The 27,697-nt window shown below is 45.3% G+C and overlaps 1 protein-coding gene across 3 annotated transcripts in view; it reads left to right on the forward strand.

Annotated features, from left to right (window-relative positions):
* The first annotated feature begins 10,676 nt into the window (after positions 1–10,676).
* PRR14L (proline rich 14 like) overlaps positions 10,677–27,697 on the forward strand; it is a 64,765-nt gene continuing 47,744 nt past the window's right edge. The window contains exons 1-2 of one of the 3 annotated variants that reach the window (XM_074293006.1): positions 10,677–10,803; positions 26,938–27,465. In XM_074293006.1, coding sequence (XP_074149107.1) covers positions 26,989–27,465 — 477 coding nt within the window. In that variant the 5' untranslated portion in view covers positions 10,677–10,803; positions 26,938–26,988. Of the gene's footprint in view, positions 10,804–16,408; positions 16,478–18,224; positions 18,315–26,937; positions 27,466–27,697 lie in introns of those variants that run through there. The other 2 variants (XM_074292988.1, XM_074292996.1) reach the window with 2 other exon arrangements.

The following is a 27,697-nucleotide window of genomic DNA, read 5'->3' on the forward strand; positions in this document are numbered from 1 at the left end:
TCTTGTTGCACATGAAGAATTGTATTTAGAAGGTAAAAGTAACCTGGGTAGAAAGACAATAGTGCAAACAGTCATAAATATTATTAGTATTATGTCCACTGATTAAATCACGAGTCCTTGTTATTGAACCATTTGAAAATGCCAAGGATTTGGGGGAACAAGTGTTTTCTGTCCTGGGTCTTTCATAGCTGTGACTGCAACTCTTGCAGGAGCAATTCTGGGCCACATTTCTCCAGGAAGGCTTCCCAGGATAATGGCCAAGGGTCCTGGGATGGAAGCAAGGCCATTTCCAAGTCCCTTGGACTCAGTTTCCTGGACAGGGTATATGGGGAGATGGTGACCAAGGGAGTTGGGAGTTGACCTGCCTTGGAAAAACTGCCTCCTGATCATCCCTCCAGGTGCTTTGCTATTTCAAGTCGGCAGGCTTGGCTGCTCTGTGACCATCAGCCTGTGGAGATGGCTGGCTCTTTCTCCACAGGAAATGTTTCCATGTATGATGGGAAGGTATGATAGGATGTTATGGAAGAAAACAAACAATGAAATTCTGAAGACATAAATGGAAATTCCTTCCAAAGAGAAGGAAAATCAAATTTATATGAAGAGACCAATTTAAATACACCATTTTAGATTCTTAAAATATATTGATAAATATATAAACATACACATAATGTTTTTACACACACAAGAGAGAAATAAGGACTAGTAATAATGGATAAGATCCACTAGGTGGTGCCATAATGGATGGAGCACTAGATCTGGAATCAGGACAACTCATCTTGCTGAATTCAAATCTGATCTCAAACACTTACTAGCTGTGTAATTCTAGACAAGTCACTTAATCCTGTTTGCCTCTGTTTCTTCATGTGTAAAATGAGCTGGAGAAGGAAATGGCAAAGCACTTATGTCAGCATCTTTGCTAAGAAAGCCCCCCCCAAAGGTCATATAGAATCAGATACAACTGAAAAATAACTAAAGGATGAAGAAGAAAAAAAAAAAAAATCAGTATAAATGCTTTTTGCATTTTTTTTGTTAGTTTTTTTTTTTTTTTAACTCTGCATGGTCAGAAAGAAAAGTGTCGATACAATTTAGATTATAAAGAATTATAAAGGTTTTGTACAAACAAATTTTGAGTTAAAATTAGAAAAGAAACAAATAATAGGGGCGAGGGAGAAATATTTTGCAGTAAGTTTCTCTGATAAAAGTCTTATTTCTAAGTTATATAAGGAAGCAATTCAAATTTATGTGGGTAAGAGGAACCATGCCCCAGTAGAGACAGTTAAGACGTAAATGTGCAGTTGGAAAAGTACAAAAGGCAAGCTATCAATAACCATAAAAAAAAAAAAAAAATGGTATAACTCCCTAATAATTAGAGAAATGCAAATTAAAGCAACTCTGAGTTTGTGTCATACCAGATGGGTAAAGAGGACATAACAGATGCCAGAGGGACTTCAAGAAAATAATCAAACTAGTTCACTGTTGGTGGAATTATGGATTTGTTTAGCCATTCTGCAAAGCAGTTAAAAACTATGCCCTCAATGTTACTGAATTGTGGCATACCATTTGACCCAATTGTATCAAGACAGGGTCTATGACCTCAAGAATCCAAAGGTAAATGATATGTGTGCAAAAAATTATTTATAGCAATTCTTTTCAGAGTAAATTAAAAAAAAAAAAAAAAACTTGGAAACACAGGGAGTATGCTTCTATTGGAAAAATAGCAAAACAAATTCTGGTATGTGAATGTAATAGAATATTATTATGCTAAAGAAATGAGGAAATCAGAGAGCCCTCCGTGCTCTGATACAGAGTAAAGTGAATAATATTAGGAGAACAGTTTATACAAATACAAAAACATTGTAGAGAAAAACAATAGGACTCTGACTAATGCTAGGATAAATCCCAAGTCAGGAGGTCTGAACAGAAATCATGTCTCCTGCCAAAATCTACCTCCTGCCAAAGAGATAATGGACTTAAAATCCAAAATTATGCATGCATATTTGGTCATGACCAATGTAAGGATTTGTTTTGCTGATCTATGTATGGTTGTGAGGGTTTTGATTTTTTAATTGTTTAATGGCTATGGAGCAGTAGTAAGAAGAAAAAAACTTGTTTCATTGTAAGGCTGATCAATGTAGGGGCAGCTAGGTGGTACAGTCGATAGAGCTTTGGATCTAGAGTCAGAGAGCCACATTTTCCTGAATTTGAATCTGGTCTCAGACACTAAGTGGCTAAGTGATCCTGAGCGAGTCAGTTAACCCAATTTGTCTCAGTTTCCTTATCTGTAAAATGATCTGAAGGAAATGGTAAATTGCTCCCCAAGAAAACCTTACATGGGATCGCAGAATTGGACATGACTGAAAATGATTGAATATATCCATGTAAAGTGGTATAACAAAGTTACCTGAGATAAAATATGCTGAGAACTTTTTTAAAAATGACTGGGTTAACAACAAAACAAATACATGAATATGTAGATAGAGAAGCAACTGATATTTTGTTATGAATTTTTGGGTTTTTTTAAAAGAAGAGTGTTGGGGCAGCTAAGTGGCACAATGGATAGTGCACCAGCCCTGAAGTCAGAGGACCTGAGTTCGAATCTGGTCTTAGACTTCCTATCTGTGTGACCCTGGGTAAGTCACTTAACCCCAATTGCTTCAGGGGGAAAAAAGAGTGAAATGAGCAAAAGCAGAACACAATACAATATATACAATGACCACAACAATGTAAAGAAAAGACAATTCTACTCCACATTAAAGAATCCACAATGAAATATGCTACTTCTATCCCCTCACACAAGAGTGATGGATGAAATGAAACCTAAATTTTCAGACACTGGTGATATATAGATTTGTTTTGTTTCCTTATGCTTAATAGTTATAAGAAATGGTTTTTAAATTATTTGGTTGGGAGAAAATTGAATGAGAAGAAATGAATTATAGAAATGCTCAAGAAAAAGGAGAAATAAAGGAAAGAACATTGTCAAGGAAGAGTTTAAAAGATATATGGAAAAGAGCCAAAGATGCAGTAGACTTTGAAACTAACTTCAAAACCGATTCCATTTAAAAAAGGAAATAAGGGGGGCAGCTAGTTGGGGCAGTGTTTAGAGCACCAGCCCTGAAGTCAGGAGGACCTGAGTTCAAATATGACCTTAGACACTTAACACTTCCTGGCTGTGTGACCTTGAGCAATTCACTTAATTGCCTTTGGGTGGGGGGGAGAAAAAGGAAGAAGGAAATAAGGTTTTCTCCTCTTCACTGCATGTTAGGATTACAAGGTGAAAACTCAGGTTGTCTGGACAGTGAGAAGGTGAGAATTCAGGTTGACTTGACAGTTCTCTGGCTCAGACCTTTGGTTCGGGCCTTTAAAGGGAGTATATACCTTAGGAATTCTAGGAGGAGCAAGCTCATTGGTTGAAGTAATGTTTCCCAGAAGCCCTTGCGTTATCCCACGCCCATTCTCTGGGAGGATAAAAGAAGGGCAGCATTGGGTCTGAGAGAATCAACTCTGGGATAAAGTCTTGACGCCAGGCAGGCTGAAAGGAGACCAGTCTGATTTGAGAAAGGACAAGAGTTGGAGGAGATTTGGAGCTCCCAAGAAACCTGCACACAGAGGAAAAGATTTTATAGATCTCCTCCCAGAGAAGGATTATAATTGAGCAGGCGACCAGACCCTCACAATTCAAGAACATTACAACTGCATATGTAAATGTTCATGTTTGTGATTCAAACAGAAAACAAAAGAACTTGAATAGAACTTGTGGTTTAGACAAAAAAAAAAAAAAAAAAAACTAAAATCTTTCCATAGAACTTCCATATACCTTGTGATTGCTGAGCCAGTGAAGAGATGTTTGAAAGAGCATGGAAAATGGGAGAGGTATTGTAGGATAGGGGGAAAACCCTCAAACATCCGCTTTTCTGGGGGCTCCTTTTTTCCCCCTGTGGAATTATGGGGCAGGACTAAATGAAGGTGCCTCAGAGGCCCTCTGGTCCAATCTGCTTCCTTTATAGAAGAGGAAATTGATAATCAGAGGGATTGAGCAATTTGCTAGAATCTGACAGCTGAGGGCAGAGTCAGGAAGGACTCTGAATCCTTCTACTCCTATCTCCTTATTTTTAGGGGGAGAAATATCAGGAGCAAAAGGGGGAAGAGACATGTTCAAAAATCACGTGGGTAACTTCAGCTAGGTGGCTCCATAGTACACAGAGCCAGAGCCGTAGGGCTGGAGGCCAGCAGATGAATCTTCCTGATTTCAAACACAGCACTGTTTGCCTCAGTTTTCTCATCTGTAAAATGAGCTGGGAGAAGGAAATGGCCAACTGCTCTAGTATATCTGCCAAGAAAACCCCAAGTGGGGTCACAGAGACTCAGACACAACGGAACAACAATATTTCTTGATTCGAAATCCTGAACTTTTCCCACTGTACTGTACTGCCTACTTCAGAACTCAGATCTCGGTCAGTTCCAGACTGAGGCTTGAGAAGCAACTGAGACAAAAGTCCTATTAGAGAATAGAGGAATAGAACTCCCTCCCAACTCTGGGCATCAGAGCAGGCTGCGTCTGAGCTGCTTCTGAAAGAGAAGGAAGGGTTTCCTAAGAAGAAAGACCCTCCCAGGCTTTTAGGAGACTGCAGAAAGACGGAGACAAAGAGGGCAGGATGAGATGCAGGATGGGACATAGGTATGGCGGGCATGGAGTCCAGTTCTGCCCTGCTTTAAGGAGCCCTGGAATAGGCGCAGCAGGGCTTTGACATCAATGGCATGGTGTTAATAATGAGGGAAAGGAAAGGGGGAACCCCATTCTGGGCGCATAGATAATAAGATAATCCCATGAGATGTAGTGTCCCCTGTAAATGAATTTACAGGCCTGAAAACCTAGAGTGATAACTAAAAGGTTTATTGTAGAAATTTGGAAGTAAAGCTCAGTTAGGAAGACGCCAGGGCCAAAGGTGGCCGCTGGGTGGGCAGGAACCTCTACATGGCTGGAAGGATACTATGTGTTGGCTGGGAGGGCTCCTGCCAAGAGGGCATTCTGGCTCACCTCTTTTATACCCAAAAGATGAAGGGCGGTACCCCTAAGTTCTCGGTGGGCTTTTCAGTTACCAGATCGGGTGAGGGCTGGGGGAAGCTGAGCTGAGGGTGGGGGCTGGGCCCGGATATTCAAAGGGTGCCTTTGACCAGGATTTGTGAATCAAGGTCAGCCTGGGTTAGGCAATTAGAAAGGAATCTTAAAGGGACTTCAACCCCCATCATTAGGATTACAAGGTGACTTTTGCTTATCCTGACTAGGACTTATTCGGAGCCCTTCAGAGGAGCTAGCCCGGACCTTCACAGCATGGAACAGGTGGGAAGGCCCTTAGAAGGTAGGAACGGATGATTTCATTGGGGGAAATTTCTTCTTCTTCTGGCTTATGCCCATTTTGCTCTGGAAACAATTCCATAAATTTCTAGGGCCAGAAGAACTCGTCCCTGGTAGTTGGCTCTCTGCTGAGGAGTCCATCTGCTCTGGAGCAGGACAACAACTGATTTATGTGGCCCTTTCCACACAACTGCCAGTTCCCTGAGGACAGGGATAGCTTGGCAGAGTTCCTGCAGATATTTAATCAGTGTTTGCTTATATAACAGACTGAAGGGGATTGCTTGGGATGGCCTCTGCCAGGTGGAGGGGTCCGGAGAATCTGCTGAACCCAGAATTAAGATGATGTTTAATGGAAGTGCATTCATAAACAGCCTCTAACTGGTCCTGGCCTGTTAACCATATGGTAAGGAGGAGCCTTTCAGATGGCCTGGCTATCGAGAACCGGGAGCTTCCAAAAGGATTAGGGACGGAGACTCGGACATTTGTTTCTTTTCTCTTCAATCTTCCACTCTTATCCTTACTTCTTTGGTAGCATTGCCCCGTGAGACACAGTAGGCTCCAGTTTTTGCCACAGAGGCCGGAAGGCCTGATTCTTTGTCTATTTCTGTTTTCTTCTCCAGTTTGAAGCAAAGGAGTTGGACAAGGGGGATAAGGAGACTTTGGGGATTTCAAAAGGTCAGAATTCCAAGTCATTTAAAGCTAGGGTCAAGTTTTACAGGCAGCAAAACATTTATAACCCAAGGGAGCCAGGAATGACCTTTGGCACTTAAACTAAACAACAACAGTGGCTGAGCTGGAGATTCATCTGGCAGTCATGAATTTCATGGGACCAATGCTAGGTAAAGTGTTGGGAGACCAAGCCCACTCTCCTCTCCAGAGACCAAGGTGGGATGGGGAATGTAGGGGTAAATGTTTGGATTTTCTTCCTGTTATACTGTCAAAGCAAGTAAGCTTTTCTAGAGATTAATTGATAGAAAATAGAACCAGGGTACCTATAATCAAAAATAGCGGGGGGGGGGGGGGTTAGAACCAATGGTAGCAGGGAAGAAACTTCCCTGAACCTTTGAGGACCTGCCCTTAATCCCCTGAGGATCCTATGGGGCCTGCCTGGCTTTGGAAAAGTAAGAGCATACTTAATACATTTACTGGATAAAGAGTGCCTGGTATGTAGAAATTTATGTTAAATCCAATATATGCAGATATATTTATACAATTATCTTGTTGCACAAGAAAAATCAAGTCAAACCAGAGAAAAATGAGAAAAAAATGCAAGCAAATAACAACAAAAAGAGTGAAAATGCTATGTTGTGATCCATACTCAGTTCCCACAGGCCTCTCTCTGGGTTCAGATGGCTCTCTCCATCACAAGTCTATTGCAATTGCCCTGAATCACCTCATTGTTGAAAAGAGCCGCGTCCATCAGAATTGATCATCCTATAGTTTTGTTGTTGCTGTGTGTAATGATGTCCTGGTTCTGCTCACTTCCCTCAGCATCAGTTCTTGTAAGTCTCTCCAGGCCTCTTTGAAATCACCCTTCTGATTTTTTTTTTAAATTTAATTAGTTAAATGATTGTTTCTTATTGTCCATAACATTCATCTCCCACTACTTATTCAGCCATCCTCTAATTGATGGGCATCTACTCAGTTTCCAGTTTCTGGCCACTACAAAAGGGCTGCCACAAACATTTTTGCACGTGTGGGTCCCTTTCCCTCCTTTAAGATCCCTTTGGGATATAAGCCCAGTAGTAACCCTGCTGGATAAAAAGGTTTTACACATATGATTTATCAAAAAAAAAAGTTATAATTATAAATAAAATACAAAAATACAAAACATTGTGTATGCATATATTGGATTCAACATATATTTTAACATATTTAACATGTATTGGACTACCTGCCATCTAGGGGAGGAAGTAGGGGAAAAGAGGGATTCATTTGGAATGGAAGGCTTTGCAAGCATCAATATTGAAAAATTATCCTTGCAAATGTTTTGTAAATAAAAAGCTTTAATTAATAATAAAAATAGACATTAATGGTTCTTTAAACCATTAATTTTAAACCATTTTAAATTTAATTTAATTTATTTTAATTTAATCTTAAACCAATGATTCTTTAAACCATTAAAATGTTAAAAAAAAAAAAAAGGGTATGCACAGTTTTCGAGCCCTTTGGGCATAGTTCCAAATTGTTCATAATGGCTGGATCCGTTCACAACTCCACCAACAATGTATATGTGACAATTTTCCCACATCCCGTCCAACATTATCTTTTCCAGTCATTTTAGCCAATCTGAGAGGTATGTAGTGGTATCCCCAGAGTTGTCTTAATTTGCATTTCTCATATGAATGCTCTTAATAGAGTCAACAAGCATTTATTAAATGCCTACTATGTACCAGATACTCTGCTAAGCATCGGGTACAGTGGCAAAAAAAGTCTCGGTTTTTGATCAGCTCACTGTCTAAGGAGGGAGACAAATGACAAACAAATGAACTCAAACCAGATGAAATCAGAGGTAGTCTCCAGAGGAAGGCAGCTAGCCGAAGGGCAATCAGGAAAAGCTTCCTATAGGAGGGACTTGAAGGAAGTCAGGAGCCAGGGGGCAGAGATGAGGAACAAGAGGCTTCCTGGCAGAATCACAGACTGAGAAAATGCCATGTTGTGAGGAGAGCCTTGTGCTAGGCAGAGCTACCAGCAGCTATTTTAAGGTCCACGCAAGCGGGGAGGCGAGAGCTTGCCCCAGAGTGGGGACAGGGTGTGAGGAGAGGAAGAGCCATATGTAAGAAGTGCTGAAAGTAAAATCCAGAGGACTTGGGCACAGATCGGATGTGGGGGTGAGAGGGAGAGGTCTACGATGACACCCTAGCTTGTGAGTGGGAGGGTCAGGGAGGGTGGTGCTCTAGAGAGATACTGGAAAGTGAGGAAGCCCAGAGGGTTAAGAAGAGACAAAATAAACTCAGTTCTGATACATTCAATCTCAGATAAGGGCCAGATAAATATCTCTGAGAATCATCTCCAAAATCGGCCAATAATAAGCTTTTATTAAGCACCTACTATGTGCCAGATGTTGTGCTAAATGCTAAGAATACAAATACAAGCAGAAGGAGTCAGGAGCTTACAATCTAATGGACATGATTGGGAAGGGTGAGAGAGACCGGATGATGTTAGGGCAAGGAGAAGGTCAGAGGGAGAGATGTCTGGGAGTGGCCATTATCTTAGTAAAATGAGGCAATGAGAGGGTGGGGGAGAAGGAGCTGGGAGAGGTTTAAAGAAGGATAAGCAGTTTTGAAAAATAGAGGCTGGGGGCAGCTAGGGGGCGCAGTGGAGAGAGCACCAGCCCTGAATTCAGGAGGACCCGAGTTCAAATGTGATCTCAGAAACATAACATTTCCTAGTGGTGTGACCCTGGGCAAGTCACTTAACCCCAGCCTCAGGGGGAAAAAAACCAACAACAACAAAAAAAAGAAACATAGGGGCTGGTGGGAGTGAAAGGATTAGGGCGGTGTGGTTGATTCCCTTTGGTCTTTGGACTTTGCTGGGCTGGAACTGGTGGGTGCTTCGGGAATTATTGTTATGTCATTGAAAGCCTAGGTGGGAATGGAAGCCCTAGATTGTCTCACCCACTTAAAAGGTTTTTTTTTTTTTTTAATACCGCTTTTTATTTTCAAATGATTGGACAACATTGCACAGCCTTGCATCTTCTCCCCCTCCCCACCCCTTGCTCTAGATGTCAGGCAATTAATATATGTTAAACATGGTAAAATCTACGTTAAATCCAATATGTATAAACATTTATACAATTCTCTTGCTGCCCAAGAGCTCACATCAAAAAAAGAAAGAAAATGAGTAAGAAAACGGAAAGCAAGCGAACAAGTGAGAGTGTGATGCTGTGATGGAGCTTCAAAGTAAGAACCCTTTTGGTCAAACAAAGCAGATCCCTGCGGGAGCCATTTGTGTGCCCTGGGGCACCTTTTGTGCCCGACATCATCCGGCCGCTCTCTCTCTTCCATTCAATCCCGTCCAGTAGATTGGAAGCTCCTGACTCTTTTGCTTGTATTTGTGTTTGGCCCCTTGTAATAAGGCAACGAGCGGATTCACATCCTGCCCTGGACACTTATTAACTGACCCGTCACTTCCTCGCTCACGCCAGAGTTTTTCCCGTTAAAGGGGAGGATGGGCCCCCCCTCCCAGGGCCCTCCCAGCCCCAGCTAGAACTCGGCTCTGTGGCGGGCGGAAGTGAACATATTTAGAATCTGATTCAATTCAGGGGGAAAACTAGTTTAAGGTCTGGAGGAAAGCAGCCCGGATCTTTCAGAATCATGCGTGAGTTCGGAAGTTCCCCGCCCCCGCGTTGGTCAGGATGGTCACTGGTCCCAGAGCCGGTGTTTGGAAGGCCCGCCCCGAGAGAAGCAGAGAGGCCGGGCCGGGCCGCGATCTCCGGCCCACAGAGGCCCCGAGCTGGGCTAGGGAAGGAAGGAAGCTGCAGGGCCTGGGCCGGGAGGAGGAGGAAGCGGCGGGCGGCCTTCCAGGCGGCTCCGGGGAGTCAAGAACCTCGGGACGGGAGGCCTTGGGCTGGGAGAGACGGCCGCGGTCCCGGGAGCAGGAGGTCAAAGATGAAGTCCAGACCCTCCCCCTCCGGCCCTTGTCGCTCTTGCACTTCTTCTAGGCCTGGTCGGGCGCCCCCGCTCCCAGCCCCCGCCCCGAGTCGCTGCTAGAGGGTGCGGACTGAGTCACCGACGCGGGCCTTCTGCGGAGCAGGTGGCGACCCGCATGGGTGAGGGGACTCCGCATCCGGGAACTCTCTGTCCCTGTGAATCACAGGCCGGGCGTCCGTCTGTCTGCTGAGACCCGGCGGGAGCAGCGGCGGAGAAGACGGGGAGAGAGCCCTGGGATGGATGAGTCGGGGGAGAGCTGGAGGAGGCGGGGTCAGAAAGACCACAAGCGCTTATTAAGCACCTACTATGTGCCCGCATTTTGCTGGGCCCCGGAGAGGGCATCCAGGAAACGTTGGGGGGGGGGAGACAGCATTTATTAAGCCCCTACTACGTGCCAGGCCCCGTGCTAAGTGTGCTTTGCCGTTGGATGACTTTGTGAGGAGGTTAGTCAGACTACAAGCGCTGAAGTAGAAAAGAGGTGAAGTGAATTGTGCGGAGCGGCAACGCGAGAGGGGGCGGGGTCGCGCTGCGAAGCGCCGGGAGCTTCGGAGGGAGGGCGCCCATCTCCGGGAACGGCCGGGGGCGGAGCTGCGCAGACCCGGAGGGGGGAGCGGCGGAACTCGGAAGAGCCCGCGTGGTTGGCGCGGGGCAGGACGAGTGCGCGTGCGCGGCCAGTCTGCCAGCTGCGGGTCCCGGATGGGGAAGTGCGGGCGACCATAGAGAAGCAGCGACGGCGGCGGCAGCGGCGGCGAGAGCGGCCCGGCCCTCCCTCGCTCCCTCCCTCGCTCGGCTCAGGTAGTAGCTGCAGCCGCGGTAGCGGCGGCTCCGGGACAGGGGAGGGGCCGGGCAGGCGACGGCGGCGGAATGGGGACAAACGCCGCGGGCAGCGCGGGCCCGGGGAGGGGTCCGGCCCTGTCGCGATAGGCGCCACCGTGTCGCGACAGGCGGGCAGGAACCTTCCCGCGCGCGCCCTGTTATGGTGCGCGCTCGGCATTTTGCGCCCTCGGCCATCTTCCGACTGAGGCCACTCATGTCGCGATAGCCCCCCCCCCCCCCATTCGAACGGCCTTTCTGGGACCTGGAGTGCATTGGCTTTGGGAGAAGCCTCCCAGACCCTGGCCTTGGAGCTGGCCCGGCGGGGGGGGGGGGGGGGGGGGGGGGAAGGAAGGGGGGAGGCGGGCATTTCAGCGCCCCTCCCCCACAGGGTTGCCCTCTGCCCCCCAAGTGGAGAGGGAGCTTTCCATCCCCATCTCTGGGCGGCCTCCTAGAACCTTCTCCTAACTCGCACCCAGAGCCCCATCTTCCCTTCGCACCCCCCAACTCTCCTCGCCCCTCCCCCCATTGGTGAGGGCTATGTTTCCCCACCCCCGCGGAGAGCTGCTCCCTGCACGCTCCTGGCACCTTCCTCAATCTCCCCACCCCCCAGTGCCACAAAGAGCTTTCCTCTCCCTGCCCCGGAGCCCCTGCGGGGACGCCCAGGTGGGGAGAGAGCCCTTCCCAGATCCCCAGTGGGGGAGCTTCCTCACCTCCCACAAAGAGAAAGCCCCCTCCCCACAGTCCCAAGCAGAGAAAGCCCCTTCCCCAAAGTCCCAAGCAGAGAAAGCCCCCTCCCCACAGTCCCAAGCAGAGAAAGCCCCCTCCCCACAGTCCCAAGCCGAGAAAGCCCCCTCCCCAAAGTCCCAAGCCGAGAAAGCCCCCTCCCCACAGTCCCAAGCAGAGAAAGCCCCCTCCCCACAGTCCCAAGCCGAGAAAGCCCCCTCCCCAAAGTCCCAAGCCGAGAAAGCCCCCACAGTCCCAAGCAGAGAAAGCCCCCTCCCCACAGTCCCAAGCAGAGAAAGCCCCCTCCCCAAAGTCCCAAGCCGAGAAAGCCCCCTCCCCAAAGTCCCAAGCCGAGAAAGCCCCCTCCCCACAGTCCCAAGCAGGGAAAGCCCCCTCCCCACAGTCCCAAGCAGGGAAAGCCCCCTCCCCAAAGTCCCAAGCAGAGAAAGCCCCCTCCCCGCCTCTTCCCAAAGTTCTCAGGCCTCTGAAGTAGAAGGGGCCCTTCTCCCCACCTCCCTGTGGTCTGAGGCGTCCTCCTGGAATGGAGTCCTGCTCCCTGTCCCCAAGTTCTCTCCCCCCCCACCCCCCAAGGAGCTCAAACTGTTCCCAGGCCCAGTGCTCTGGGGGGGGGTTCTGTGTTACTGGATGGAGGGAAGGCTGCATTTTCCCTCCTCCCCCTGACCCCCATCCTGAGAGAGGCGCCCGCCTGTAAGGGGCTCCCCCTGAGAGGAAGGAGCTGCCCCTTTTCTTCCCCCTTAGGACGGCGGGGAAGGTTCCTCTCCCTCCAGCCATCTCTCAGCCAGAGGAGGGGCTTCCATCCTCCCGTTCCGCTGACTTTTCCCTGGGAGGGGGGCTCGGAGGCAGGGGTGACCTTGGGCATGCGCCCCTTTTTGGCCTGTTACCTCACGTAAAGTGAGGGGATTGGCCCAGAGAACCTTCTTTGGCTCAAGTGCAGGAGCCTGGGATTCTTTGGGTTGAAAAGGCCCCTTTTTTAGGCATCCAAGAACGGACGGGGAGACAGGGCACAAACCTCTCTCGTCTGCTCCAGGGAGGATGGACCCGGCTCCATGGGGGAAGTGAAACAAAGCTCCCCCCCCCCATGTTCCCACTGCGTCCCCACTGGTCCAGTTGCATCCCTTGCTCGCCACCACCCTCCCACCTCTGCATTTGCCTTCTTTTAGCTCCCTGCTCCTGGGGGAAACAGCGAGAGGGAGATGGCCCATCTCCTTTGGAGAGTTCTAGAATATTCCTAGAACTCGGCCCTTGTGTCCCCAGCTCCCCTCATTGGAGTTTCCTTCCCAGAGCCAGCAAGACCTTCTCCCAGTTCTGTTTGAGGCTTTGGGAAGTCAAGTCCCTTCCTGGGAGGGGGATGGAGGGCGTTGAGCAGAAATGAGTGAGATTAGGCCTTTAAAAGACAAACCTCCTGGGAGTGACTGCTCCAGATTGTGGTTTGTCTTGCTTTTTGTCCCCAACTCTCCTGTTGTGAGACTTAAAGACGCGCAGTAAAGGCGGATGACATCTTTATTTTTGGTTTTCCAAGCTTTTAATAGTAACCATCCAAGGGGCTGCTTGTGTTTAAGTAGTCATTATTGGTTCTTTCTTTTTACTTCGTCCTCCTACAGACTTATTGTCCATGGACTTGTTTTGTGGAAATTTAACATGGGTACATTTTTCTGATCCCCACAGAAGGCTTCTTACCCTCCCGTTCTTGACCCAGCCGGGTGGGTTGGGGTTCTTCACTTACTTTACTTAGTACGTTTCTGCAAACCTGGAAATAGTGGCTCTGGCTTTGGGCTGGCCTCCCCTAGTAGGAAAGACCTGCATTTAGAATTTGGGGCCCCTGGATTCTAATGTGATACCTCCCCCCTTAACTGGCAGCAGGAAGTGAAATCTACTGACCCGAGGGGCTCTGGACTGACCCCTGTGTCTGGACTCTTGATCCATTCTAGAAAGCCTCCACATACAGAGCACAGTGAAGCAGACTTCTTTTCACCCAAAAAACGGGGACAGAATCTTGGGGATCGTAACAGAGCCATTGGGAAGGAACTAAGAACGCTGGAAGGCCCTGAATTTAAGAATACCTTCCTCATGTCCTTCGAAGAGCACCTTGTTGAATCTTTTAACTGTAAGGCAAAGAAAATTGAGACCCTAGGATGGGATTCTTTATTTCAAAGTAAATTGATATCATCACTTAAAATGAAAATTTGCATAGATTGGATAAGTTATAGATTTATAAAAAATGGTCTCAATGAATGCACCTAGTCCTAGGATGTACTGTAGAATTCCTGTAACTATGATCTTTCCTTCCGGGGAGGCTCTTTGGGATCCTTCTTTGGGGTTTGCAGGTCAGTCCCCTTCCTGCGGGCACTGCCAGACTTGTGATTTAGAATTCCCTTTGATAGTACCGCAGCATTATGTATCCGAAGCTACTTGAGCCAGGCCTTCCATAAATTGAGCTCATTGCCTCTGGCTCATTTAAAATGCTTTTTGGGAAGGAATCCATATTAGCTAGGTGTTTGTACTACTGACTTGGGGGAGGGAGGAGAGAGGAAACTACTTGGAAAGGAGAGGGAAAGCAGTTTATTGATGGCGGGGCAGAATAGCAAGTGGTAAAATTATAAATTTTTCCTTACATCTGCTTTTTTTAACTTAGGGTCTGTTAACTTGGTCTTTGAAATATTTCAGTGTAACTGATTTTCGTCGTAATTCTGTGCTTGGTTTTGTGCTTTAAAAAGCATTCTGAGGAGTCCTCGATAGAAAACATTTACGGACCCCTGTTCCACATGTGTTCATACAAGAAGTTACTTTAAACAGGTTGGTTGTGAGTCAGGATTCCAAGTGAAATTTGATTTCCCCTTTTCACCTCATTTCCTGCTTTGGGCCAGAGAGCCAGGCTCAGGCAGGCCACAGGCCTTTAGGATAAAAGTCCAAGGTTGCTTTAGCAGCCCTAACCCGGGTTCTTTGAGCACTGGGCTAAAATGGGGGCCTGCCCACAGAGAGCTCCTGTTCTAATTGAACCCTTTCTTATAGACTTTCTTTGCCCAAGATTCCCCCTGTGGAACTGAAGCTAAATGGAAAGCCAGTTCATTTGCTGATTGTTTTTCGTTGTTATCTTTTAGCTTGTTCACTGTTACAGTAGCTATGGGAGGATATGAATTCTTGCCAGTATTTTAGGGAACAAAGAAGCACACACTTGTAAAATGGCTCGTGTGAGGCAACATCCTTGGCTTGCTTAGCTCATCAGATTTGTAACATTTCTTATTGTAGTTTCTAAAGCTTGCATCTGTAAAATGGGGTAATGGCTGTCCTGCCAACATCAGGAGTTTGGGGCTCATCTTTATACATCTTGAACAAGGGCGAGCAAACGCTCCTTGCTTGTCGGGTCTGACCCTTGGGCGCTCAGGTGCTGTGTAAAATCCAAGCTTTTGGTATTAAGCTCTCCTCTGAAGTCCATGAAAAGCACTGGCTTCTCACATGATGTGGGCTTGTAAGCAAGCTCCACCAGGGCTGCCTGAGATGGAAGGGCTTGGAGCTCAGCTCTGTCATCCAGAGACTGGAGCCTCGTTGCCATCACCACAACCTCGGCTCCAGGAGAGCGATTTGTTAATAAAATCCCAGTGACTCTCGTTATGATCAAATAAAAGTGGAGGGAGCCCCAGGGCAGTGAATGACCAGGCTTTGAAGGGTCATTTCACCTCTGAGGAAACAAAGATGCTGGCTTTTCCCAGATCACATCTGTTAAATGGCCGACACGAGGAAAGATGCAGAGTTTAATAGAACGTGCCTGGTGCTTACCCTCCTGGAGTGTATTATCTCATAAACTGCACAGAAAACCATCAGTGAGATTGGGTTTGTAAAAGCGGCTGGCGTAGTATCTGGTATATAGTGGGTGTTCAATAAATGCTTATTCCCTTCCCATAATACAAAGTAATGCTGGATAAAGAACTTTAAGAAAAGGGCAGTTGCAAGGCTATGCTAGGTTGGGGGGAGACATTGAGAGAATGTTGGCTCTGGTGAACTGCTAATTGCAAATTTTGTGTACTTTAGCTTGTTTGAGCCTTTTGGCAACCATTCGAGGGGACACCCCAAAGATTGACCCCATTTTACAGAAAAGCCTGAGGCTCAGAGAGGTTCCAGACAACGGGGCTTGTGGGGTACACAACCGGAGGTTTCTGACTCCAAGGCCAGGTTCTAAGAAGCTGCTTCTCCCCTCCCTCTTGCCTGCAGCTGAGGGAAAGGCGCTTCTGGTGCCGGGTGCTCCAGAACCTTTTCTGTAACAGTGGTCAGAATAGAAGCCGAGGCCTCAGCAGAACTAGTCTCTGGCGACAAGAGCCTCCTGGGGGCTTGCGATGCATTGAGTCATGCAGCTAGTGTTTATTAAATGCCTGTTTGGGGCCCAGCCTCTCACCTCTTGAGGTGCTGAGAGTCCCACAGACTAGGATATGTTCCCGTTGTCGGGAGCTCACTCTAGTGAGGGGGAGCCCCAGTCACTGAGGGGAGCTGCCTGGGTGTTTGCTGGGTGATCAGGGAGTCACAGAGTGGAATGTCGTTCACATGGGGCTTTATTAAGTAATAAGTAGAAAGTAAATAGGAAAAATGGGGGAGGGCCAATAATTGGAAGCATCTTCTGTGTCTCATTGATCTCGGATCATTTTGTACTCCTTAAATGTGCTAGTTTGCAAAGGTGCATTGCCTTTGTGGACATGTCTTATCACTTCTGCTACATAATAAGCTCTTTTTGTTTAGAAGTGAATTTAGAGAGGCGCGTAGTTTTATTGTTATTTGGACATTTCAATCACATCTGACTCTCACCCTGTTTGGGTTTTTTTTGACAGACACTGGAGCAGTTTGCCATCTCCTTGATATCATTTTATAGATGGGGAAACTGAGGCAAACGGGGTCAAATGACTTGCTCAAGATCACTCAGCTAGTAAGTGTCTGAGGCTGGATTTGAACTCAGGAATGTGAGTCTTCCTGACTCCAGGTATGGCACTCACTCTATGCACTGAGTCACTTAGCTGCCCATAAAGTATACATACATTGGCATAAGATAATGGGGGAGTAGGAAGCAGGGTACTGTCGTCTGGGGAGGGTGGGAAAGCTTCCTGCAGAAAACATGCCTGATCATCCTTAACTTCTGAAGGGAAAGAGTGATTCCTAGAGGAGGAGAGAAAGTATTGGAGGTGAAATGCTGGGCAGGGACAGAGCTAGAGGGGGTGGTTAGGAGCCGTGACAACACGGGCTCTCATCTGGCACCGTGATTGGAAAAGGGCTGTGGCTCTGAGGAATACAGGCTTGGTCACGGGTCCCATGGACTGTCGTGGGATTCACACCTGCCCTGTTCTGGGTCTCAAGCAGGTCTTTGAGAGAAGAGACTGATTTTATCCTCATATATAGGGGGGCTGGTACACAGGAGGGGCTGGACTGCATTTGGTTGAATTGGAGATATAATAGACTAATGGAAAGGGAACATACAAATGGGATTTTACAGGGACTGGAAAGTACACAAGCGCAGTTCAGAAGCCACCAGTCATAGAGGTAGAAAGGACATCAGAGATCATGTCATCCTGTGACCTTCCCCGCTTCTCCCTTACCTCTATCCTATTGACTAAGTCACTGGATTTCATTAGTAAGATGGGGGGGGGGGGACTAGGCCATCTTTAAAACCCCTCCCAGCCTCCACATCCCCTGTTCTCAGGCTCTGCATTCCATGTTCTCAGCCCCTTCCCAGCTTTGACATCCCCTGTTCTCAGGCCCCTCCCGCTTCTGATGTTCCATGTTCTAAATCTCTAGCAGTTCCTATATGCCCTGTTCTCAGGCCCCTCCCGCTTCTGATGTTCCATGTTCTAAATCTCTAGCAGTTCCTATATGCCCTGTTCTCAGGCCCCTCCCGCTTCTGATGTTCCATGTTCTAAATCTCTAGCAGTTCCTATATGCCCTGTTCTCAGGCCCCTCTCAATTCTGAAAGTCTGTCGGGTAAATATTTTCAAATTCTGACTTGGCCAATCACATTCCTTACATTGGACAGTACAGACAAAGAAATTATTTTCCCTAAGTCATTTTCTTGGCATTTTTCGGTAATCACTAAGTTTCCTTAAGCTGTCTACACCAAAAGACATTTGTGGAACATGACATAGTAATAGTGCGAGACAGGAGCTCCGGGTGCGAGGCTGGCCTCTGATATTAGTTGTGTGGCTTTGGGTATCATTTAAATTCATGGAGTCTCTGTTTATATTACATTCCCATCCAGTACTCTGAGGATGTTGAAGAAAAAGTATTGTGTAAACATTTTTAAGTACTTTATAAATATGAGTTAGAAAGTCTGCATTTATATACTGTGCTTTTTAGAACAAATTCATGGAAGCTTCTGGGAGGAGTTTATTGATTGATTATGAATAGGAAGAGAAAGCAGAATGGGGAATAAACTTTGACCAAATAACAATAGCAATTAACTCATCAGGCTCTAGTTCCCTCGTTGTAAAATGGAGAAGGGTTGGGGTTGGGCGAGGTGACCTTAAATCCGAAGCCCACTTCTTAGTGTCGCAGACCAGGGCAGACTCATCTTGTTGGATATCAAGCTCAGATGGGCAGTGACCGGGTGAAAATGCCTGGAGATGACATCATAAAGGATGCGTCTCAGGGGCTCTTGTGGGGTGGGAAGGAGAAGGAACCAGAGATGTCCTTGCTATTTCAGGCATTGAAGGAATAACAGATTTTTCTGATCTCTTTGGGTAATGAAGTGTGCTCCATTTCAGCCAGTTTTCCAGGTAACTGAAACTGATCCCTTTATGTGCCCAAACTATTTTTATCTTACCTATTTTTAAAAGAAAATTTAAAAGAAGGCATTGTACCCTTTTTAACCCCAGGTTTAATGCCAGAAAAAACCTTGGCAGCCATCACGGCGGGCCCACAGTGGAATGGGCTGCCTGGGGCAGGGGGCTCCTCCCCACACTGCAAGACCTTGAATCTGGAGCGCTGAAGGATTCCTGGTTTGGCCTGGGCTGCACTTGGTACCCTCTAATTTTCCCTTCCAATTTTGAGTCTGTGGTTACACGATTGAACAGGACCTTTTTCTAGCCGCCATAGTGGTTAGCCTTAAATTGGCTTGGGAATCCGTCAGAGATCCAGGAACCTGGTGTCCCTTATCGCCGGCTGTACAGTTGGGCCATCACCACAGGTTTCTTTGCGTTTTCCGCTTCTTCTCTCTCCTGATATTATTTGTCATAGGACCTGCCTCTTAGCATCTTAGCCTGAAGTCAATGATTAATCTGGTTAGGCTTGCTTATAGTCCCAGCTTAATGTTATTACAACCAAAGTGGTTGAAGCCCAGTGGGTTCGGGGCCTCTGACTCTAGGCCCAGCCAGTGCTCTGCCCATTGCACGAGCTGCGCCCGAAGGCTCCCGGTTGCGCTCGAGGTGCTGGAGACCTGACCTGGATGAACAGTTTCACCATATGAGGGTTAAAGCTTAGAGGGAGAAAGGGAGCCATCAGATGAAGGAACTTTGTAGTGCATGAGCAGAAAGAGGAGAGAGCAGGCCAAAGGATCCCACATGTAGAGCTAGAGGGCTCTTAATTAGCCTTCTTGGTTTACAGAGAGGGAAATGGAGGCCCAGAAAGGGACCAGACTGGCCCAGGATAAGACCAGGGGGAAAGGAAGTGAGAGTGGGGACAGGAGCCATGGCCAGGATTTGGGGCCCTATGGAGTGAAGGCCTTCAAACAAACTCCCTCCCCCTAGTTCCTGGAAAAAATTCCCACAAGGAGTCAGAAGCAGAAAAGGTGAGTTCTCCCACCCCCCACCTCCCCCACCAGAGGAAGGGAAGGAATCTAGCACAGTGCACTGCCCTGGTAGGTGGGCAAGTTTTTGGGACAGTGGAGCACTAAGAAGAAGAGGAGGAAGTGCTTGACTTCTCCCTGGTTTCCCTCCTGAGTACAAAGCAACAGCTCTTTTCCTTTCCAGTCCCCTTCTCCCTCATCCTTTAAGGTAGATATCCATTTTTGGCTTTCCCCATAGTTTGAGGCCTCTTTGTCCTGGCTAACTGCCACCCCTGCTCAGGAAGGGATCCTGAAGGGCTTCACAGAGTTGAGAAAGAAGAGATCATGCAATTTAACAACCGAGAATGAAGTTAAGCGGGATCATAGGTTTAGACCCAGTCCTGGAAGAGCTTGCAGCCCCCTCTATTTAATTTATTTTTTAATTGTATTTTCTTTTTTATTATTAGTTTTCTTTTTATATCTTTTTTATTTTAATTTAGAAAAGGAAAGGAAAACAAAACAAAACCAAAACACATTGTCATGTTCTCAGCAGAACATGGGGTGGATTCAGAATTATAACAATGTTGCCAGTTCAAGAAAGTATATAAAATAGAAAAAATGTCTATCTTTTCTTTACTTCTTTGTAGGTTATTCCTTTGTTCTCTGAGTACTTCTTTTACTTTTCTTTTTTTCTCTTTTCATCCCTCCACTTCCCCCAAGCAGGCTACAGTTAAGCAAGGATATATTTATCTATACATATATAGATATATACATAGAGACACACCCCTCCCCCTCTACCCCCAACATATTTTTCCTATTCCTGCTAACACTGCTTTAATTCTGTTCATTAACTTGCCTTGTCTTCGCCTACCCTTTGCTTCCCCCTCCACCCATGGCTCCCCCATTATTTCTTTACAAATTTTGGAGAGTGCTATACCCTTCATGGTATATGTGTCGTGTTGCCTGTTTAATCCATTCCCAATGTGAGTGGCCCTCCTCTCCCTCTAGTATCTCTATGTCTATTCTTCCTCTGTACCTCATTTGTATAACATAATTATTCTTTTTATCTTAACTCTGCTCCAACCTTTGTTTCGAGCTACTCAATTGCTAATGTCAATCTTAAACATATGGCATACATTTCCATGTAAAAAATAAAATAAAAACAATTTGTCCATGTTAAGTTCCTTGAAATTGATCTTTGGCATTGGCTCTTATATGTTAAATTTTCTATTAACTTTGGATTTGGTTGAAAGAAAGTCCTGAAAATCTGCAAATTCGTTGAATGTTCGTTTTTTTCATTCAATATCATGGATCGTTTTCCTGGACATGATATTTTTGGCCACAGGTCTAGTTCTTTTGATTGCCAGTATATGTGATTCCAGATCCTGTGGTCTTTTAGTGCAGCTGTTGATAAATCCTGTGTAATTCTAATTGTACTTCCAGCATCTTTGAATTGTTTTTTTCTTGTTTCTTGTAAAATTTTTTCCTTGATCAGGGGTTTTTGAAATTTAGCAATAATATTCCTATGTGTCTTCCACAAAGGATCTTTTTGAGGTGGTGATGGGTGGACTTTTTCTATTTCTACTTTCCTTTTGTGTTCTATCACTCCAGGATAATTTTCTTGGTTTATTTCTCGCATTGTGTGTGGTTTTTTTTTTTTTTTTTTTTTGGTTACAGCTTTCAGATAGTAAATAATAACAATAATATAATAAGAATAATAATAGTCCAATTATTCTTATATCCTCTTTTTGATAAGGTAGTTCACATTCTATTGTATTTTTTCATTCTTTATAATCTGTTTTGTTATTTCTTAACTCTCTTATGCCTTCACTGGCTTCCCCTTGTTCAGTTCTAATTTTCAAAGAGTTATTTTTGTCTTTAAGACTACTATGTATTCCTTTTCTAGTTCGTTAACTTTTTCATAATCTTATTTTTCTTGGGTGGCATTTATTTATTTGATATTTTTAAAAATATCATTTGATTTTTAAATAATTTTTTAGTTCTGTAAATTCTCTATGGACTAGTAATTGTTTAAACATTACTTTTTGGGGTAGAAGCTTTTTTTACCTCAATGTCCTCTGAATATAACCCCAGTCTCCTCTATTTCCATAGTAACTTTTTATGTTTGGAGTCTTCATTCTTTGTCAGTTAATTTTTTAAAATGGGAATGTAGCCTCTAGTTTCACCTCAGCTCTCCCATCTAACTGAACCCTAACCAAGAACTGCATCCTCCTTCAAGTGCTGGTGTTCCTATCCCATTGCTTCTGCACTCCTGATGTTCTGGTTCCTTCTCTCCCAGGGCCATGTCTCTGCAGCACAGCTGGGCCCAGTGTTCCTGATTAAAGTTCCCCAAATCTTCCCGGACTTTCTTCCCCCACTACTCCATACCAGTTCTGGAGATAAAGTTTTTCTGTGTTTCCTGCTGAGGCTCCAGCCAAGCCAAGCTAGCCTCAGGGCTCCCCAATGGGTATTTCTCCCAAGCTTGCTTGGAAGTATTTACACATAACATGGGTTAATCCTTGGCCCCTGGTGTTTTTTAGGATTTTCTTGGTTTATGCCAGGAGGACCTCTGTTCTGCCCAAGTCTTTTTGATTTTTCACCAGTTTCTGTTTGCCCTGAGGTGCAAATTTGTTCTGTTTATGGGCGAAATCTAGAGAACTTGAAACTTACTGACCTATTCCAATACCTTCCCAGAATCCTTCACCAGCCTCCTCATTTTATAGATGCAGAGGTTTAGGTATAGCTTCTGACCCAAGATTATGCAGGTTGGAAAAGAAGAGAGTGGATGGGAAGCTTGGTACAAGCTGTAACAGAAAAGATTATTGGGTTTCTGAAGACCATAACCCACTTCTGTATTGGATCCTGAGGATCATGTACCATAAAACCTGAATTTTGCTGAAGGGATATTGGGATAGAAGGAAAGCCATTTCTAGGGTCCAGGGGAAGGCGTCACTGAGTCTAGATCACTAGCGGCAAGGTCCATCTAGAGGCTAACTGGCTTGTTGCTTTATGGCCTCAGAGGCCTTGTGTGCTCTGTTGGGCAGTTGCTCAGACTGTTTCACAAGTCGTAGGGAAGGAGATGAGGAATACAGGCAGACACTGTCTAGGAGACTGTGTGTGTGTGTGTGTGTGTGTGTGTGTGTGTGTGTGTGTGTGTGTGTGTGTGTGTGTGTGTGTGTGTGTCCCCTTTTCCAGGTTGTAGAAGGGAGGCTGGAGAGGCTGAGTGGTATCAGAGTCTGAAGGTGGCTTTACCCTGCCGTGGCAAGATCCCAGTTCTGCTTGGAGTTCAAAGGCACTAGTTACTGCCACTGCAGCCACTCCCTGGCATTCAGAGTACACCCCCTCCCTTCTAGTATTCCAGGATCTAGCTTTACCCCTTCTACTTCACACACATTTGTGCTAGCTGTCCCTCCCACCTTTCATCCCTTTTCCCTTTTCACTTCCTTCTTAGGGTTCCTGGGCTTCCTTCAGGATTCAGCTCAAATGCCAACTTCTGCAGGAGGTTGGCTGTCTTTTTTTTTAATAGTATTATCTTTTTGCAATTACGTGTAAAAACAACTTTTAACATTCATTAAAATGTTAAAAACTCTTTCTCTCCTCTTAACCCCCTAAAAAGGCAAGAATTTTAAATAGATTTTATATATATATGCAGTCATGTAAAACATTTCCATATTAGTCACGTTGAAGAAGAAACGGCAAAAAGAGAAAACTATGAAAGAGATTGAAAAAGCGAAAACAGCCTGCTTTTGCTCTGCATTCAGAATCCATCAGCTCTTTCTGGAGGTGGATAGCATTTTCCATTGTGAGTCCTTTGGAATTATCTTGGATCATTGTGTTGTTGAGAAGAGACAAGTGATTCATAATTGATCTGGGATGTTAAAATCATTCTTGTGTAGTTTTTTGATGTATTCTTCTTAATTTCTTTGACTTTTAGAAAAGATCCTCTCGTTTTTGTCTTTTTTCTTGCCCATTTTTGCCTGAATCATTCTCTTAGCATCTGTAATTTTCTTAGAGCTATTTCTTGTCTTTCTCATTCTGTTGTTTTCTTCTATTTCTTTGCATTGTTCATTTAGAAAATCGTAAGCTCTCCTTTCTGTTCTCTGCAAATCTGTATTCCACAAGGCATATCTTTCCCTTCTCTCCCTTTTGTTTTTCCTGTTTTCCTCAGCTCTTCATAAAGCTTCATCAGACAGTCATTTTACTTTCTTGCCCTTCTTTTCTTTGGGGTGTTTTGTGTTATTCTCACCTGCCCGGTGTTACAAACCTCTGTTTGTGGTTCTTTAGGCAGTCTAGCTAGTCTTTGTAATTTTTTATCTGCATCCCCTGCTCTTAGTCCAGTAACTGAATCATGGTCAACGCAACACTGATTGACTTATCACCTAGTCTGATACCCAGCCTTAAACATGAATCCCCTTTACCACATCTCAAGTGGACATTCCTATTGAACTGGGCTTGCAATTCTGGTCAGAATCCTCCTTGCTCGTAATGAGTATGTCATTATTTTGTATCAGTATTCTGGCTAGAGCAACTGTTGAGGGGAAGCAGAGGGCCTGCCTTGAATCCTGTCTGTGACACTCCCTGTGTGGCCTTGCCCTGGCCCCTTTTAGCTCAGCTCTTTGATGCCCTTTCCACTTTTGGACATTCCAGATGTTGCTTAGAGTTGTATCTGGAAGTCCCCAAAGGAAAGCCCTGTCACCCCAGGCTAGGCCTCTGTGTCTCTGTGTCCCGCCCTGGGGGTGGGCGAAGAGGTCACACAGATAGGCAGGAGTGAAACAACCACCTTCCCCTCCTCAGCACAACGCTGACAGGTGCTAGGCTGCTCTGAGGAAGAGTTTTCCTCCCCAGGAACAGGGGGAAACACAATAGTGATCTAAAACTTAGTGCTAATGAGAACATTCATTTTTTTTTTTTCTTTTTTTAAACAACTCCCTCTCACAAAAAAACTCAGAAAGAAGTTTAATATTTCAAACAAGCCAGTAATTTTCATATAGATTCCTGATAATAGTTTGAAAGAGGTTATCTTAGTATCCAAGACATACACACAAATAATACAATTATTTAAGTTATTTAAGCCAAAAACCATTCCCCAATAGGTAAGTGGGGTCAATGAATAGACTAAACTGTTCTTAAAGGAGTCTTGCAAACTTTTTGTCTTTATGAATTTGTATATCTATTTTTTTCTTTTTAAATAATAACTATTTTTCCAAATATAAGTAAAGGTAGTTTTCTTTTTTTCTTTTTTTTTTTTTCTTTTCTTTCTTTCTTTCTTTCTTTCTTTCTTTCTTTCTTTCTTTCTTTCTTTCTTTCTTTCTTTCTTTCTTTCTTTCTTTCTTTCTTTCTTTCTTTCTTTCTTTCTTTCTTTCTTTCTTTCTTTCTTTCTTTCTTTCTTTCTTTCTTTCTTTCTTTCTTTCTTCCTTCCTTCCTTCCTTCCTTCCTTCCTTCCTTCCTTCCTTCCTTCCTTCCTTCCTTCCTTCCTTCCTTCCTTCCTTCCTTCCTTCCTTCCTTCCTTCCTTCCTTCCTTCCTTTCTTTTCTTTTCATCATTTTCATTTCCATTTATTGCCTGTCTGGCCATTTATTCATCTAACTGGATGCATTTGTCTACCTGAAAGATTATTATCATATTTCAGTTTGTTACCCCATTAGCTTTAACACTTTAAAAACTGTTCAGAAATGACAGATGGAAGAATGGTGGAGAGGTACTGTTTGAAATAAGCCCATAAAGGTAGTTTTCAACATTCACCTGTGCAAAACTTGGTGCTCCAAATTTTTTTCCCTCCCATGGACAGCAGACAATCCAATATAGGTTAAATATGTACAATTCTTCCAAACATATTTCTACGTTTATCATGCTGCACAAGAAAAATCAGGTCAAAAAGAAAAAAAACAAGCAAATAAAATAAAAACAAAGGTAAAAATACTAGGTTGTGATTCATCTTCAGTCCCTATAGTTATGTCTCTGCAGATGGCTCTTTCCACCATGTCTGTTGGAATTGCCTTGAATCCTCACATTGTTGAAAAGAGCCACGTCCATTATAGTCAGTCACCACATAATCTTGTTGTTCTGTACAGAATTCTCTTGGTTCTTCTCACTTTCCTCAGCGTCAGTTCATGTAAGTTTCTTCAATCCTTTCCAAAATCATCCTGCTGATTATTTCTTACAGAACAATAATATTCCATAACATTCATATACCATAACTTATTCAGCCATTCCCCAACTGATGGGCATCCACTCCGTTTCTTGTTTCTTGCCACTACAAGTTGCACATGTGGGTCTTTTTCCCTTTTTAATGATTTCTTTGGGAAGACACTGCTGGATCAAAAGGAGGTACACAGTTTGATACCCCTTTGGCCATAGTTCCAAATTGCTTCCAGGAATGATTGGATCAGTTCACAACTTCACCAACAATGTATCAGTGACCCAGTTTTCCCACATCCCCTCCAACATTTGTCATTACCTTGTTCTGTCATAGCCAATCTGAGAACTGTGTAGTGGTACCAAAATGGCCTTAATTTGCATTTCTCTAGTCAACAGTGATTTAGAGTATTTTCTATGTGATAATGATGGCTTTAGTTTCTGAATGAAATTTTGGAATTGTCCAACATTCACATCCCTTTTTTGTGTGATAGCCCTTGATGTAGTCGTAGGTGATTTTTATAGAATCACAGAAAATAAGGGCTTGGAAGGGACCAGGGAAGTGCGGTAGAGTGGAGAGAAGGCTCTAGGGTCCAGTTCTGAGTGTGGACAAACCATTTTTCCTCGAAGGGCTGGAAGGCTACATGGCTGCATGTTATGTTGGTAGAGGAAGTTTCCTTATCTCCATAATCGATAACATCAGTTCGGCCAACCAGTAAATCAATTAAAGTTTGCTTTAAAGTTTGAAATTCACTTCAGGGCATCTCATTAGAGCTGTGAGATAGGGACTACAGATGAGTATAATCCCCATTTGGCAACTTATGACGGGGACACATCAAAGGGACAATTTCCATCTAGGCCTTCTTGATCCTGATGACCGGCTCTGTCTGTGCTGCAAAAAACTCCTTTCTACCATGACCCGGGAGGAAGCAGTCTTCTACTTTGTCAGGAGGACCTGAGTTCAAGACACTTAATGCTTCCTAGCTGGGTGACCCTGGGCAAGTCACTTAGCCACAATTGCCTCAGGGGGAAAAAAAAGGACTATTGGGAGGGTCAGGTGAGATGATACCTGTAAAATGTTTTGTAAATCTTAAGGTGCCATATAAAAGATACTGCCACATAGGTTACACCCCTGAGCCCCACCCAAGATGGCAGCAGCTGTGGTGGGGGGCTGGAATGTACTCAGAAGTGGAGAGTTCAAATTTTGTGGCCTATGTGCAGGATTTGTGTAACCTTGAACAGGTGCCTTAATCATCTCCAAGATTCCTTTCCATGGTGATGCCCTTTTCTGTGTTTGTTGGCCTTCCTGTTGAAGGAGGAGAAAAGGCGTTTGGCTTGAGCTCCGCCAGCTGCCCTCCTTCATCTCGTAACTTATGTGGTACTTACTCACTCTCAGGAAATTCTAAGGCTTGCTAACGGTGGTGGGTATGATTAATGACAATGTGGGGATTTATTATCTTCATCATTTAACTGTCTGCATCTTAACTTTTTGGTCTGTGCTAGGGTGAACCATCTGCATCGGTAAACTGGACCCCAGCATTCTCAGCCGCCCTCATGCTGTCATCTGGCGTGGAGACGCAGCCAGTCTCTCTCGATGCCTCCATGTCTGCAGGGGCCCAGGAGTTGTACACGGAACTTCCAGTAAGCGTCTCCCCGGAGCTTTCCGTGGAGTTTGAGCCAAGTGTGACTCCAGATGCGAAAGGCGAGGCTTCAAGCTCCTTGTTACGGACTTTGCCTTTAGAGCCACAGAGGACTCATGTGGAAAATTGCTCTCGAGATGCTGACCCCACGGACGATGGGGAAGAGTCGAGATGTTGTGGCCTGGCTGCAGACTGCCCAGCCAGAGACGCCGTGGCTACAGGAGTGCTTGAGAAAGAGAGTGCTGTGGGGAGAGGGGAGCAGAAGTCCTTCTGTAAGCAGCAGAAGCAGGAGGCGGCGGCGAGCGCTGGGAGAGCCCCCCCGGAGAGATTGGCGGAAGGCCAGGAGCAGCCTTCCTCAGCTGCTGCTGCAGGAGCCTGGGGCTTGTGCCAGGTAAGAGATAGCAGGCGCGATTTCTGAACTCCAGGAGTGAGAGTGAATGAATGAAAAGTCATTATGAAACATTTACTATGTGTTAAGCACTGGGGAGTAAGAGACAAAAGTCTGCTAGTCCTTGCTGTCCAGCAGTTCCCGGAGCTGAGCTCAGCTGGTAGGCCAGTGGAGAGACTTGGGGACTTCTGGGAGGTCCTCGGGGCAGCGCGCCTGCAGCAGATGATCCACAGAG

The sequence above is a fragment of the Sminthopsis crassicaudata genome, chromosome 1 (assembly GCF_048593235.1).
Source record: "Sminthopsis crassicaudata isolate SCR6 chromosome 1, ASM4859323v1, whole genome shotgun sequence".
Taxonomy (NCBI): Eukaryota; Metazoa; Chordata; class Mammalia; order Dasyuromorphia; family Dasyuridae; genus Sminthopsis; species Sminthopsis crassicaudata.